Here is a 15,158-nt window from a genome sequence, read left to right on the forward strand (position 1 = left end):
CTTAATTGAAATAAATCTTAATTAAGGGGTGTGAAATCAAATTTACATATAAATTTAAGGACTGTCGATATATCCAACCTAACATATTAGATATTTTATCAAATATCATAAGGATCGAAATCAAATATATCAATAACTGAGGGACCAAAAGTGATACTATAATAAAACACTAAAAAAAGAGTTTGTGTAAAAGGAAAAAACAACACAGGGAACTTCTTGTCCATTGTTAGCAATTACAGTACAAACACAAGAATCTCTCGTAAATCTCTTCTTCATCAAATTATTCTAAAAGCTTGGTATGTATATCTTCTACTTTCTTTATTATCACTTTGTTAAGGAAAAAAAGAGCTTTTTTTTGGTTCTTGAATTAGCTGAAATGGTGGGGTTTTGGTCCTTAAATCTTATTTTTTGTTGTTTTTGTGTGTTTTTGGGTAATGTAGGATATTTGATATAGCTGAAAGGTGGTTATGGTTTTGATCATTGGAAAATTTGAGGTAAGTTGTATGGTTTTTGAGTTTTTTTTTTTTTTTTGACTGTTTGGTGTAATTGGTGATGAATGTTGTAAAGATCTTGTTTTTGTTTGCATGGAATTTGTTGGGTGTAATTGATGTTTTGTATCGAAATTGATAGGCGAAAAACACGAGTGGCGTAGCTATATAGAGTGAAGGGTGGTCAGTTGAACACATTTCGTTAAAAATTGTCGAAAATTTATGGTGTATATATAAAAAGTTATACGAAGTATATAGATCACAAATTACTTTTCGTACGTGTATATTGATTCTTGAACACCCTTTGTGAAATTTCTGGCTTCGCCACTGGTCCCCGGACCTCGCTACATGGGGGGTTACACTTGTTGTTGTTGTTGTATTCAAATTTCAACCTTGTTGTTTGTTTAGCGTAACTGTTTCCCACTTGCTCAATCGGAGCTTTTCATCAATGTTACCTTTGGATGAAGAAGTTTCTTAATCTGATCCAACTTCTTGATCACCTTTGTTAGGCGTTGAGTATGTTGACATTAGGTGGGTAGGGAGAGAGTGAGTACACTGAGCTCTTCTTGCGCTTTTTCAGTTACTCCCCTGCCAAATCATTCCCAGCTTGCAACTACTAACAGGAGCATTTCCAAATATTTGGTCGTAAGAGTACTAACTTGACCGCAGATTTTCCACTAACTGCTGTAGATTGTGTACATTCATTGTATAGATGCATCTCTTTATCAGGTTAATACCTAGTCGTGACACCATCGTGAAAACCAGTAGAATCACCCTCAGGTACCTTAATTGTTGTTTCTATGCCTCACACGTGAGAAGTGTATCATCCGCGTAAGTATATGTGAGATTTGAATAGGTGTCAATTGTGAGTTGCCCACTGTACAATTGCTATCCTCCTGTATGAGAGCCTTATTCAACATTTTACTATCTTCATCACCAAAACAAAAAGGCGAAAGCGGTTCACCCTGCCTTGAATCCCTTTGCACATGGGAGAATCCTAGGGAGTGCCATTTATTATGTAACTGAGAACTTAATAGTTGAGATGCGAAAATTGTCCCACCTGTCACCAAAAACCCTTTTCTTTCAACATATACAGCATTAAAGAAAACCAGCAGCTGTTTTTGGCATATTGCACTGCAATCCCAATAATTTGAGGAACACCTGCCAAATCTGTGTATTTATAGAGCAATGAGGAAAGATGGTTAACTGATTCTGCTTCTATTCAGCACATATAGCAGCTATTGACGAGTTGTCTCCCTCTTTTTTGTATTGTATCTTTAGTCAAGCATGCTTCTTTGATAACCAACCACATAAACACCTGACTTCTGTGGTGCTTATTAATTCACTGTGACAAACTTTTTCCATAAAGCATTGTCTTCAATATTAAATCTCCACAACCATTTCATCAAGCTGCTCCTATTTTACATTTGTAGATTCTCGATACCCAAATCTCCTCCTTTTTGTGTGGTGGCAGAGCTCCATTTGACTAGGCTAAAGGTTTACAATCTCTATCCTATTCCTTTGCCAGAGAAAGTCTTTTCTCAAATCGCCAATTCTCTTTTCTACTTTAATAGTCATTGGAAACAAAGTTGTAATATATATGTCGACATTGTATCCATTGCATTATTGTTAGAATCAAGCATCCTCCAAGTGAAAGATAATAATCTGTCTTAAAATAAGTTACTTATCTGCACTTATTCAGGTCAAAGATGTGTGTCTTCATGTGGCGATAAATTAGCCAGTTCAACGTTACTTCTATCTTAAGTACTCATCAGCATTAGTTGGTATCTCTAGAATATTGTAGCGAACAAGCTTAGAAAGGGAAAAATAATATCCCTAAGTTCTCAAGATAACGAGGAGTCAGCCTTGATATATTTTCTGTCTTTTTCTACTGTGTGGTTGTTGGAGGTGATCATAGGCTTAAAAAAGGCCTTTTTATCATGTTTCACCGTGACTTCCTTCTAATCTCAGAATATTAATTGTCTCCTTTCCTAAGTTGATTAAGCTATATATGAGAATCCCGCAACTCCCTCAAGTTCTTCAGGGTGATGAATATCATATGTGTAATATTTCGGGAACTCTTACCATATTGATGTATGAGAGAGTGGTTTCTCAATAATCATTGAAACCTATAGGAAAAAAGATTAGAAATCTTCACATTAAGTTAAGATTGAAACTTTAGGCAAGTAGGAGTGTTAAATATTTGCATATAGAAAGCTTGGCAATTCGCAAAGCTGAAATCAAATGTGAACTTAAAGACTGAAATGGTTTGCAAATTATGTGGCCTAAGACCCAGATTAAAGCATGATGATTATCAAGAGAAAACATAAAGGGCATAGTATTAGTCCTTTAATCACTCTTATTCATTTTTGGAAGGTAATCAGAAATTCTATGAGAACTTGAACTAAGCCAGTTTATCAGGTGTAATTATGGAAAGTGAATATTCTCTACTGTATTATTGCATCTACATATTGTACAATTACCATTTTGCACCAAAAAGCAGGCAAAAAGTATTAATCTGATACACTGTCTTAGTGCAACTTATGGCTATCAATGTTTCTTCTATTGCCTTAAAGAATTCTGCTGTCTCTTTCAAGCCATACGGTCCACCAAACAGCCTGAGGTATAGTGTTCCTAGCTCTTTTGAAAATTCTTGTATAAGCCCCCATTTTCCACCACTGCAGAAGCTTTGTAATGGATCCAGGTATGGTCACACACGTGCTTGAATTCTCGAAACATACTCCATAATTGACTTGTGAACCTGCAGCGCAAAAAGAGGTGGCTAACTTCTTCAGATTACTCTCTACACAATGGACAACTGCTGCAAAACTGAACTCCCTTCTTTTGAATGTTTATTCGAGTGAGACAAGCCTCCGTAGCCACAGGTCCAAGAAACGCAAGTGACTTTCAAAGGATATTGAACCAAATCTTTTTCCAAGGCCATCTAACCCTGTTTTTATGTTCCACCATAGTGTAGCAGTTCTAGACCCAAAAATGTCCTGTCGAGTGTCTCTTCCAGTTGATGGAGATGTCTTTGTTGTGATCCAAAACTATGTTGCTTAGCTACTGAAGCGAAATTCATAAGCTTTCCACGTCCCAATCATTTAAAGTCCTGATGACAGAGATTTTGACCTTGTGTTGAGTAAAATTCTTCAATTTTTCCACTTATGTTGTGAGGACACTATCCCCCTTAGTTCTAACATCACAAATAATGAACTTATCTTGTTCAACACTAAAGTAAGTATTAAGAGAGTACATTAAATAGTTTTAAAAGCTAAAAGATTATAATACAGAATAATACATGTTAAAATGAGGAGCAAAGTTATTTGATCAAATGAAAAATGAATGTGTCTCTTCATTTCCTTGTCAATATAAGCCTTGGTGTAATGGATGAGATTGAAAATTTGACACCCTTAAAGTTAATTTATTAGAAAATATATCAAGTATTCTTTCTCAAAAAAAGTAAAAAATATATCTAGTATTCCTTGAAGTTGCGCGTTATGTCCAAAAGTAAAGAACATAAGTGCCATCTCCTCCTGCGTTTCTGTCAGGACATGAATAAATTTTGTTTTTGAGTATTCTGTGTGAGATTTGATGGCAAACTTTTGCCTTGATGATTGCTCCAGCCTATGTGGAGCTGTAACGGCAGTAATTCATGTCTCCCTTCTTGTGTTATGTAGGGTGTTGAAATATTCTTCTCGCTGATCAATTTGGAGTTCTTTTCCAAGGCTTTCATTGAGAAATGGTAAATTTATCTCATTTCTTGTCGTTATCTGATTTCCTTCTGGTCTTGTATATCAAACGAAAGTATATGATCTCTTTAATCCTATTTTTGATAAATGAAGGAAAAGCATCTATACTTTATTTGTATGTCTTGTTTCTATCCTGTGCAGGACAAAAATCTTCCTGAAGAAGATAATGATGCCATTGACTGGGATACTGAAGATGAACTAGAATTACAAGAAATACCGGAACCAGTGTTCCCTTCATGCACGGATTTAAGAATTACTGGGCAGCATGATGTTTGTTGCGACGCGGAGGTAAATGCTTGAAGTCTATATTGATACCTAATAATATTTCTTGTTAAGGACATCTTTTTGAACCTAAAGAAAAGAAGAAGATAGTGCATAATATTGCATCTCAACTTTTGGTCTTCTCTTACCTGAAGGCAAGCTCGTCATCAGTACCCTTCCGTTCCAAGTTCATTCAGCAATTCGTAGTGATGGGATTTACCGAAGAATCTATTGCAAAAGCAATAGAGCAGAACGGTATTTGAATTTTCCAACTCTATATATAACTAAAATTTTGATTTTTCAACTGCGGTGTTTATGTTATTTGATTTGAGTCACAGGAGAAAATTCAGATTTGGTGCTGGATTCTCTTTTGACATTCAAGGTGTGTAATGTCTGCCTAATTATTCTGCAAACTGCTCATTTTAGATGTTGTAACAGGATGTCTGACAGTGAAGAAATTCTTGCTCTATCCACCCATCCTTTGGCAACCTCCTTTTGTTCTTCTAATTGGTGCCTATATATGCCACCACTTGCATAAGAGGGACTAGAGAGGAAAGCACGTTTACTTGTTCAGAGTAAAGTCTAGATCAATCGAGGTTTTAAATGGAGATGGTGACACCTATGTGGACCAAATAAGAGATTGTGAGATGTGAACGCTGGATTCTTAGGTGTTGACTGTGCGATCAATGATGTCAATTGTACTTTTTCTGGTCTTCACAGTTCTGATAGCAAGATTGAATTGTGTTAAGCATATGCATGTTTTTTTATTTATCTTCATTGTAGTCATGATTTCTTCTGTCCTTTTTCTCAAGTAATGACCTTCTAATACTAGCAAACCCCTCTATCTTCAAAAAAAGAAGAGGAAATGAAAAAATAATGATCTTTGTTTGCAGGCCCTTGATGACTCTCCTGAAGAACAGCCGAGTACTAGCCCTCAGCTGGAGCCCTCCATTAGTTCTAATGATAGCGTCTCTGAATACAACGAGAACGTTTTGGATGATGTTTATGAGGAAGATAGTTGGTCTTCTGACTCAGACAGCTGCATAGTATGTTATCCTCACTCATACACCATTCTCCAATTTTCTTTTCAATGTCTTAACTATGACATAGAAAATAGTCAATCTGGTTTCTCTTTGTTCAAAAGATACATTTATTCACTTTCTGATCAAGCCTTTTTTAATCTCTACAACACATCATTTGTGTGATTTGTTGTCAGTGATATGGTATTTTTGAACGCCCATGGATTCTTCTCGTACTAGATTTTATGACTAATATGAGGTGGTTTAGTTTTACAAATTTGTGGAGAACTACCAACAGAATAAAGGGTATCTGTGATTTTCAATAGTTGTCTTTGACAGTCGTCAGGCTCTTCCTGTCGGAGGACACACAAGATATTTCCTTCTTCTTTCTTTTTTGATTTGGGGGCACAGAGAAGTTGTTTGTTTGGATGTAATTCTTACAAATGAAAAAGATAAGTCACCTGTTAAGGTAGGGCTGAAAGTTGGACGATTTAAAATTATTCTTAGCTGCTCACTATTTGAGGCTTAAAGGACATTTTTCTCCATATATTTATGCATCAACTAATACTTCTTTTTAGCATTTAAGATGTTTGCTGGTCCTGAACTTCCATTATGCATTTTCTGGGCACAATTATGTAAGGCTTTTCTAACATTTCCTTTTATAACTTGCGACAGAATTCTGCTAAACAGTGCTACTTGAATGACGAGGGCAGTTCTTTGTCTGAAAAAGAGAAGATGTTATTATTTCTGGCAAATATGGGATATCCAGAGGAAGAGGCTTCCGTGGCAATGGAGAAATGTGGTAAGTATATTATTTGTCCTCTGTATTACTAACATTACCTTAATCTTTCATTTGATTAGACATTTAGTTTGGCCTTTGATATGTGTTAATTATGCCAAGTTTCTATTACCAACTCAAGAAATCTTATTCATGCAAGTTTTGGGTAGATGCTACTAAATTGCATTCCTGGGTAATTTTGTGCCATTGTTGTTGTATTTCGAACAAATTTGCTTATGGACTCTGCGCATACCTGAATATCTTTTACAACCGCAACTCCTGTTTTTTCAATTTCATTTCCAGGTAACTAATATCCTCTCCACAACTTTCTAGGTCCAAAAGCATCACTCCCTGAATTGGTAGATTTCATTTGTGCTGCTCAAATGGCAAGAGCAGAAGATCCCTATCTGCAAGAAGATGTGAAGGTACACTTTTCCCTAACCATATTTTGAAATGGACTCATGTTAACTAACAATCTATTCTACTTCGTTCGCATTTATATTTGCAAATTAGCAAATATCATTTTTCATTAAATTGATGCCTCATTTCCAATATGATAGCCAACACTCGAGCATATATTGAATGACTGTGGTGGATACAAGAAGAGGAAGGTATACACTAAATTGTGCAAACGGAAAAAGCAAAGGGAGATATCTGGTGAAGAGACAATTCGATTACCCAACCCTATGATTGGATTCGGAGTCCCTACTCAATCAATTCCAACCATGGTCCAAAGAATTCTTCCCAAGCAACTTATTGGCCCGCCATTTTTCTATTACGAAAATGTTGCTCTAGCTCCAAAGGGTGTGTGGGACACAATTAAGCGGCATTTGTATGACGTTGAGCCTGAGTTTGTCGACTCGAAATACTTTTCCGCCACCGCAAGGAAAAGAGGATATCTTCACAATCTGCCGATTGAAAACAGATTTCCTTTGTTTCCACTTCCCCCACGGACGATTCATGAGGCACTTCCCCTATCAAAGAGCTGGTGGCCATCTTGGGATGGCAGGAAAAAGTTAAATTGCTTGCAAACGGCCATTGGGAGTGCGAGGTTGACTGATAGGATCAGGAAAGCTGTGGAGAAGTATGATGGTGCGCCACCTATGGAAATACAAAAGTATGTCCTTGATCAGTGCAAGAAGTGGAATTTGGTCTGGGTTGGGAGAAACAAAGTTGCTCCTCTGGAGCCTGATGAAGTTGAAATGCTATTGGGGTTTCCAAAGAATCATACTAGGGGAGGTGGTATAAGTAGGACTGATAGATACAAGTCCCTTGGCAACTCATTCCAGGTTAGCCTAAACCTTATTTCTTTTGATTTTCATTGCATATATTCATGCTTATGTTCTTATCCCCATACCTTTTCCCATAAACTTGGGTTTGCAAAATATAGTGTACATGAATTGTTGTTGTATCATCCGTGTATGTGCGATATTTGAATAGGTGTCAATTGTGAGTTGCCCCCTGATGCACAATTGCTAATCGAGTGGCAATTGTGGGTCAGTTTTAAGAATTATCTTCGAAAACTGATATGCTAGTCAGGGAAAATCCGAGAATGTAGCTAAGATGAGAAGAGAATTTGAGAGAGAGAACAGAGAAATGTTATTATTCAATTCATATTACAATCAGTACAATGGTTTATATAGCTAAAACTCTTAATTGGATAGTTGTAACCGCCTTAACTAACTTTGGGACGCAGCTACAGTAACAGCTACAGTAAAAACAGAATTTTAAACTACAACTATCATTTTAACAGTTTCAACTAATCAAATTTCAGCTCAGCTTAATTCTTTCTTTTTTCTCTTCTTTATACTCTCCACTGCATACTTGTAACAATACCCCTTCCTTCAGCAGATCCTTGACCTCAAGGATTAAAAGAGGGAAATCTCAATTGAAACTCAGAAGAGAATTCCCAAGTTGCCTGATCTTCATCCAAGTTGCTCCACTTAATAAGCAATTGTTCCACCGCTTTGTTACCCTTTTTAACCAATCTTTTGTCTAGAACTCTCTCAGGGATAGGACAGTAAGTACTTGACAATTGAATAACTGGAGGGTGTGCAATGCTGCAAGGGACTTCATGACATTTTTTTAGTTGAGAAACATGGAATGTAGGATGAATGAGTACATCACTAGGCAGCAATAGCTTGTAGGCCACAGCACCTATTCTAGCTTCAATCAAATAAGGGCCGTAAAACTTAGCAGCCAGTTTGTTAAAGGGCCTGGTAGCTACTAAAATCTGTATGTAAGGCTGAATTTTCAGGTACACCCAATCTCCCACCTCAAAACTCTTATCAAACCTATACTTGTCTGCCAGATCCTTCATCCTCTGTGAGCTCTAAGGATATGAAACTTTAAGAGTTGAATAACTGCATCCCTTGCAATCAGTGACCTATCAACCATATCAGAACTGGATTCTCCAGCTAAGTAAGGGAGGTGAATGGGAGGTTTTTGGCCATAGAGTACTTCATATGGAGTGCATTTAAGAGTGGTATGATAAGTGGTATTGTACCACCATTCAGTAAGAGGCAAATAAGACACCCACTCTTTAGACTTATCTGAGCAGAAACACCTCAAATAGGTCTCTAATGTCCTATTCAAAACCTCAATTTGTCCATCAGTCTGTGGATGGTATGCAGTAGAATGTTGTACTTTGACTCCCAACAATCCAAACAACTCCTGCCAGAATAAGCTGACAAAAATGGGGTCTCTGTCACTTGTCAAGGTAGAAGATAGTCCGTGTAACTTGAAAATGTGATCCATGAAACATTGAGCAACAGTTTGAGCAGTATATGGATGTTGAAGACTGATGAAATGAGCAGACTTGCTTAGTCTATCAACCACCACTAAGATCACCTCTTTACCTTGCACCTTAGGTAAGCCTTTAATAAAATCCATGCATACATCAGTCCAGACTCCATCAGGTACAGGTAAAGGTTGAAACAACCCTGGATAAGCAGAAGCATCATACTTATTCCTATGGCAAGTGTCACACTTATTGATGAAATCTCTAACATCAGAATTTAGAGATTTCCAATAAAACAATGTCTGCAACCTCTTGATTGTTGCATCCATCTCTGAATGCGCACCTTGAGGTGTAGCATGCCACAATGTAATGATATCCTTCCTTAATTGTAAATCCTTGCTTATAACTAATCTTCCTTTCCACCTTAACTGATCATTAAGCCATGTAAAAAATTTGAAGGGATGAACCTGCAACTTGTGGATCACTTCTTGCAATGTGGTATTAGTTTGACAAAAAGCTTGAATTCTTGCATATAAGGCTTCATCATGTGTCAATAATGAAATAGCTAAGAGCTCAGTCTTAAGTTTTCTTGATAATGCTTCAGCAGCCTTATTCTCAGCCTTGTTCTCAGCCCTTTTTTTGTACTCAATAGTGAAATCAAAAGCCATCAATTTAGTGATGCCGGCTACCTGGAAATCAGTATGAATATTTTGTTCCAAAAGATGTTTCAAGGCCTTTTGATCAGTTTTGACAACAAAGGTCCTTCCAAGTAAATAATGTGACCACTTTGTAATATCAAAAATAAGTGCAAGCAATTCCTTATCGTAAACACACATGACCTGGCGTTTAGGGGCTAAGTACTTACTGATAAAAGCAATAGGATGTCCTTCCTGCATGAGTACAGCCCCAATGCCTTTCCCACTAGCATCAGTTTCTACTAAAAATGTCTTAGTATAATCAGGCATGGCTAAGACTGGAGTTATTATTAAGGCTTTCTTTAGTTGATCAAATGCTTCAGTAGCTTGAACTGACCAACTGAACCCATCTTTCTTTAAGAGTTCGTGTAAGGGTCTACAAATGGCACCAAATTCCTTAATAAATCTTCTGTAATAACCAGCTAATCCCAAGAACCCTCTCAACTGTTTGAGGTTAGTAGGAGTAGGCCAATTTTGAATTGCAGTGATCTTTTTAGAATCAGTAGCAACACTTTCTCCATTTATGAAATGACCAAGATATTCCACCTGCTTGACTCCAAAAGCACACTTGGACATCTTAGCAAATAGTTGGAACTGGTGCATAAACTCAAACACTGCCCTCACATGATCAACATGCTCATTCCAGCTTCTACTATAAATCAATATATCATCAAAAAATACCAGGACTGACTTCCTCAAGAGTGGTTTAAACACTGAATTCATAAGGATTTGGAATGATGATGGGGCATTATTTAAGCCAAAAGGCATAACTAAAAACTCGTAATGGCCTTCATGAGTTTTAAATGTTGTTTTATGTGTATCTCCTTCAAACATCCTCAACTGGTGGTATCCAGTTTTGAGGTCTATTTTTGAAAACACCTGTGCACCTCCCAATTCATCCAAGAGGTCCTCTATAATTGGAATAGGAAACTTGTCCTTGATAGTGATTTGGTTTAATTCTCTGTAATCTATACATAACCTCCAGCTACCATCTTTTTTTCCTACCAAGACCACTGGTGAAGCATATGGACTAGTACTATGTTGTATCACACCTTGATCCAACATTTCTTGAACCAATTTCTCAATAATATCCTTCTTAATCCCAGGGTACCTGTAAGGTCTTTTACTGACTAGATTTGCTGAATCTAACAGAGGAATTCTATGATTAAAAGGTCCTCTATAAGGTGGTAAGGTTGTTGGCACTTCAAAGATGCTAGCAAACTCATCAAGTAAACCAGTTAAAATCAAGGGAATTTCATTACCTTGATCAGTTTGAATGTTGTAGCAAAGGTCTTTTGCATAATCTGTAGGCATTAAGGATAACATGTAAAGCTAATTCTCAACTTCACACTGCTTGATTAAAGTTTTACTCTTAGTAGTCTTTAACTTATTGGTTGCTCCTCTCAGGACATGTTTCTTGCCTTGGTACCTGAACTCAATAGTTCTGATGCTGAAATCAAAGAGTATTCTTCCCAAGGTACTTAACCACTGGACACCCAAAACAATATCCACATTACCTAAAGGAAGTAGCAAGAAATCTGAAGCAAAAGTAGTGCCTTGTAACAACCACTGCAGATTTTTGCAAATTGATGTTGTGGTCACTTTTCTCCCATCATCTACACTTAAAGATTGCTCCTCTATGTTATTAGCTTGACATCCTAGCATTTTTGCAACCTCCTGATCTATAAAGTTGTGTGTACTCCCAGTGTCTATAAGAACCTGCAAGGGCATCTTCTCATGATAACCTGTCACCCTAATTGTTTGATATCTAGAGATACCAGTATAGGCTTGTAAGGAAATGGTCATCAACTCTTCAGGTTCTAGTACAACTTCTTGTCCTACTTCATCACATTCAACTTTTTGTAGCTGAGCATCTTCTACTGTATCAATCAAATAAATTTGTTTCTTGGTTGCACACTTATGTCCCATAACATATTTTTCATCACAAAAGAAGCACAACCCTTTTGCCCTCTTCTCATCCATTTCTGCAGAAGTTAGTCTCCTTCCAGTATTATTTTCATTAAACCTTGGATATCTAATTGGTTGAACATCACTACTCTTTTTAACTGCAGAATTTGGCACAGGTGGTTTAGCAAATAGGGGAGTAGGTAATAGAGGTCCTTGCACTCTTCCTCCATTCCTCAAACCCTAAGACTTTGCTTGAGCTTTAAAAACATCATCCTGCAATCTTGTCAATTTATAGGCCTGCATCAATGTCTTAGGTGATTGCAGCCTTACAGCCTTATTCAACTCTGGAGTCAACCCTCCCAAGTAACAACTAATTTGGTTTTCCATTGATAGGTTCACAGATGTCAACAACCTATCAAATTCAGCCTGATATTCCTGCACACTACCTGTTTGAGTTAATTTCTTGAGCGCTTCCATAGCATCCTCAAACCCTTCCCCAAATCTTTCATTCAAGGCCAACACATACTCAGTCCAACTCAACTCTGCAGTTGAGTTCCTTGATCTCACATACGATCTGTGCCAAGCTATAGCTTCTCTTTCTATATGGATAAAAGTTATCTTAACCCTTTGCTCAAATGGAATTTCATCCATAGAGAAGAACTGGTCAAACTTATATAGCCAAGTTCTTAACTCTAAGCCAGAGAATTTAGGAAAATCCAACCTAGAAAATCGAGTGAAAAAGTTACCATGATTATGATTGTCTCTTGACCTGTAATCATTATGCAAATCCATGGAGCAAGCTCTTCCGGTAGAAGATTCTTCTCTTCCCCCTTCTTTTTCTCGATTATTAACTGCTAGTCTCGCCAAGTTTTCCTTCAATTCCCCATCTCTTTGTCAACCTGTGAATTCCTTCATGATGCTAGTCATTCCCTCCATTAGTTTCTGAAGCTGTTCTTGCATCTGTGAGATCTTATCCTCCATATCTTCATTCGACTTACTCCGATTAACCATCTATGGCCAAGGATCAGGACAGCTTTGATACCAATTGATGCACAATTGCTACTGGAGTGGCAATTGTGGGTCAGTTTTAGGAATTATTTTCGAAAAACTGATATGCTAGTCAGGGAAAATCCGAGAACATAGCTAAGATGAGAAGAGAATTTGAGAGAGAACAGAAAAATATTATTATTCAATTCATATTACAATCAGTACAATGGTTTATATAGCTAAAACTCTTAATTGGATAGTTGTAACCGCCTTAACTAACTTTGGGTAGTTGTAACCGCCTTAACTAACTTTGGGACGCAGCTACAGTAACAGCTACAGTAAAAACAGAATTTTAAACTACAATTATCATTTTAACAGTTTCAACTAATCAAATGTCAGCTTAGCTTAATTCTTGCTTTCTTCTCTTCTTTATACTCTCTATTGCATACTTGTAACACCCCCCCCCCCCCCCCCCCTTACCCCAGCCCAACCCCCAACTGTAAAAACGTTATCCACCTGTATGAGATAACCTTATTCAACATTCTGCTACATCCATCACCAAAATAAGAAGGAAAGGCGAAAGCGGATCACCCTGCCTTGTATCCCTTTGCACATGGAAGAACCCTGAAGGAGTGTCATTTATTATGTAGTCGAGAAATTAACAGTTGAGATGCAAAATTTCACCCACCTGTCACCAAAACCCTTTATTTCGACATATCCAGCAAAACCTCCAATTATCCTAGTCAAGTTTACACAACAAACCATGTCAAGTTTACACAACAAACCAGGATGTCCTTGCCTCAATCTTGTATCAAGACACTCATTCTCAGGACTGCAACACTAATTTACCTACCCTTAACAAAGGCCATTTTACATCTCTACCAGTCTAGATAGCGCACTCTTCAGTCTTCCTGCAATTAATCTCACCCAGGATCTTGTTGAAAATACCCAGTAGGCTTATAATCCTTCGGCTCTTCCACTCCTGCTTTTTTGAGGAATTAATGTCATATAAGACGTGTACCACAAAGTAGAGAATCTACAACTAATATCCACTTTGATAAATACATTTTGGCTAGCATAAAATCTGATCTCTCACTCACTTCAAAAGAATTTCACCAGTTCCTGATCATATTCATAAAGTTTGCTTCCTTGAACCATTTCTTCTCAAACTTGAAAGCCATTGCTGGTACATGTGAATACCTTCGTATAGCTGGGCATCTATTAATCCCAAGTCTTATATGAACTTGGCAAAATTATCATTGCCCGTGTGCTTCTGTTTATCCCTTTCTCTCACTGGGAATCTAACCACATTAATTCTGGAGGCCACTGTGTTTCTTTTTTTGTTACCCTTCTACTGTTCTTCGGCTAATAAAATTGGTTTTGTTTTACATTTTCTATTTATCCATTGACTCAGTACAATCTACGTTGCCGACTTTGGTTGGAGGATGAGACACAAAAATAGGGGCACTGCAGGTTTCTTGTCTTTGAAAAGAAAACGAGGTCTTTGCTAAAATGTGCATGCTTGGGACTAGTTTCTTTCTATTTCTTCAACTATTTGTTTGGTTCTTGAATAGGTAAGTATTATTAATGTCAGCAAAGACCAGCATCACTAACAGTATCAATTCCAATACAGAAAAACCTGCCATTTCATTCAAAAGAAGAAGATAAGAAACAAAAGAGAGGAATACTTTTGTTGATTGACACAATTTCTTTTCTTCGTCAGCATAATTTTAACAGGATGCTCATATAAACATTTGTTTTAGGTTGACACAGTGGCGTATCACTTATCTGTGCTGAAAGACTTGTTTCCTAATGGAATCAATGTCTTATCTCTCTTCTCTGGAATTGGTGGTGGTGAAGTTGCTCTCTACCGGCTCGGTGTTCCACTCAACAATGTGGTTTCAGTTGAGAAGTCCGAGGTCAACAGGGATATAGTGAGAAGCTGGTGGGAGCAAACAAATCAGAGGGGGAATCTCATACATTTTGACGATGTGCAGCTCCTGAGCAGAGACAGCTTGAAGAAACTAGTACAATCAGTTGGAGGTTTTGATTTAGTGATCGGTGGAAGCCCGTGTAACAATCTTGCAGGCAGTAACAGAGTGAGTAGGGATGGGCTTGAAGGCAAAGAGTCTTCTCTTTTCTTTGATTATGTTCGCATATTGGAAGACGTCAGGACCTTAATGTCTAGTAGACATTGATCACACAGTCTTAGATTTCGACATCCTATTTCTTTTTCTTCACCTTTGCCAAGGCTAAGGTTATTCTTTGCAGGATGAAATCGAATTAGATACTGATTGCAATTCTGCATTGTGCTGAGGTATTGAAATTTTCGTGGTCGATGAAGTTATGTGATTGTTTCTGGTTTAATCGTTTCAGTACCAGGTCCTTAGTTTTGAGTTGATTGGGAGTGGGAGAAACTGGTTTGATCAAATCTTTGGAACTTATCTCCATACTTAATTTTGTTTCCTAACAATGCAGCTTTGATATTGAGGGATGTTTCCAACATTAATTGAAGTGTAAAAGTAGCTAG

General features: G+C 37.4%; 1 protein-coding gene across 2 annotated transcripts; it reads left to right on the forward strand.

Moving 5' to 3' along the window:
* Positions 1-149: 149 nt before the first annotated feature.
* On the forward strand, positions 150-15,137 carry LOC107844026 (DNA (cytosine-5)-methyltransferase DRM2). 2 transcript variants are annotated; one of them, XM_016688492.2, is made up of 11 exons: positions 150-296; positions 441-494; positions 4,169-4,233; positions 4,382-4,528; positions 4,657-4,756; positions 4,840-4,883; positions 5,395-5,547; positions 6,196-6,322; positions 6,632-6,723; positions 6,859-7,587; positions 14,392-15,137. In XM_016688492.2, exons 3-11 carry the CDS (start codon positions 4,231-4,233, stop codon positions 14,824-14,826), a joined length of 1,830 nt encoding a protein of 609 aa, XP_016543978.1. In that variant the 5' UTR covers positions 150-296; positions 441-494; positions 4,169-4,230; the 3' UTR covers positions 14,827-15,137. The 2 variants fall into 2 exon arrangements, with proteins under 2 accessions (XP_016543978.1, XP_016543977.2); XM_016688491.2 differs by lacking the exons at positions 150-296; positions 441-494 and adding an exon at positions 1,962-1,985.
* Positions 15,138-15,158: the final 21 nt, after the last annotated feature.

This window comes from Capsicum annuum, chromosome 10 (genome assembly GCF_002878395.1).
Source record: "Capsicum annuum cultivar UCD-10X-F1 chromosome 10, UCD10Xv1.1, whole genome shotgun sequence".
Classification (NCBI taxonomy): domain Eukaryota; kingdom Viridiplantae; phylum Streptophyta; class Magnoliopsida; order Solanales; family Solanaceae; genus Capsicum; species Capsicum annuum.

Coding starts and splice junctions, on each gene's coding strand:
- LOC107844026 (XM_016688492.2), top strand. Junction 4,884..5,394: donor ATTCTCTTTTGACATTCAAG/GTGTGTAATGTC, acceptor CTTTGTTTGCAG/GCCCTTGATGACTCTCCTGA. Junction 6,323..6,631: donor CGTGGCAATGGAGAAATGTG/GTAAGTATATTA, acceptor ACAACTTTCTAG/GTCCAAAAGCATCACTCCCT.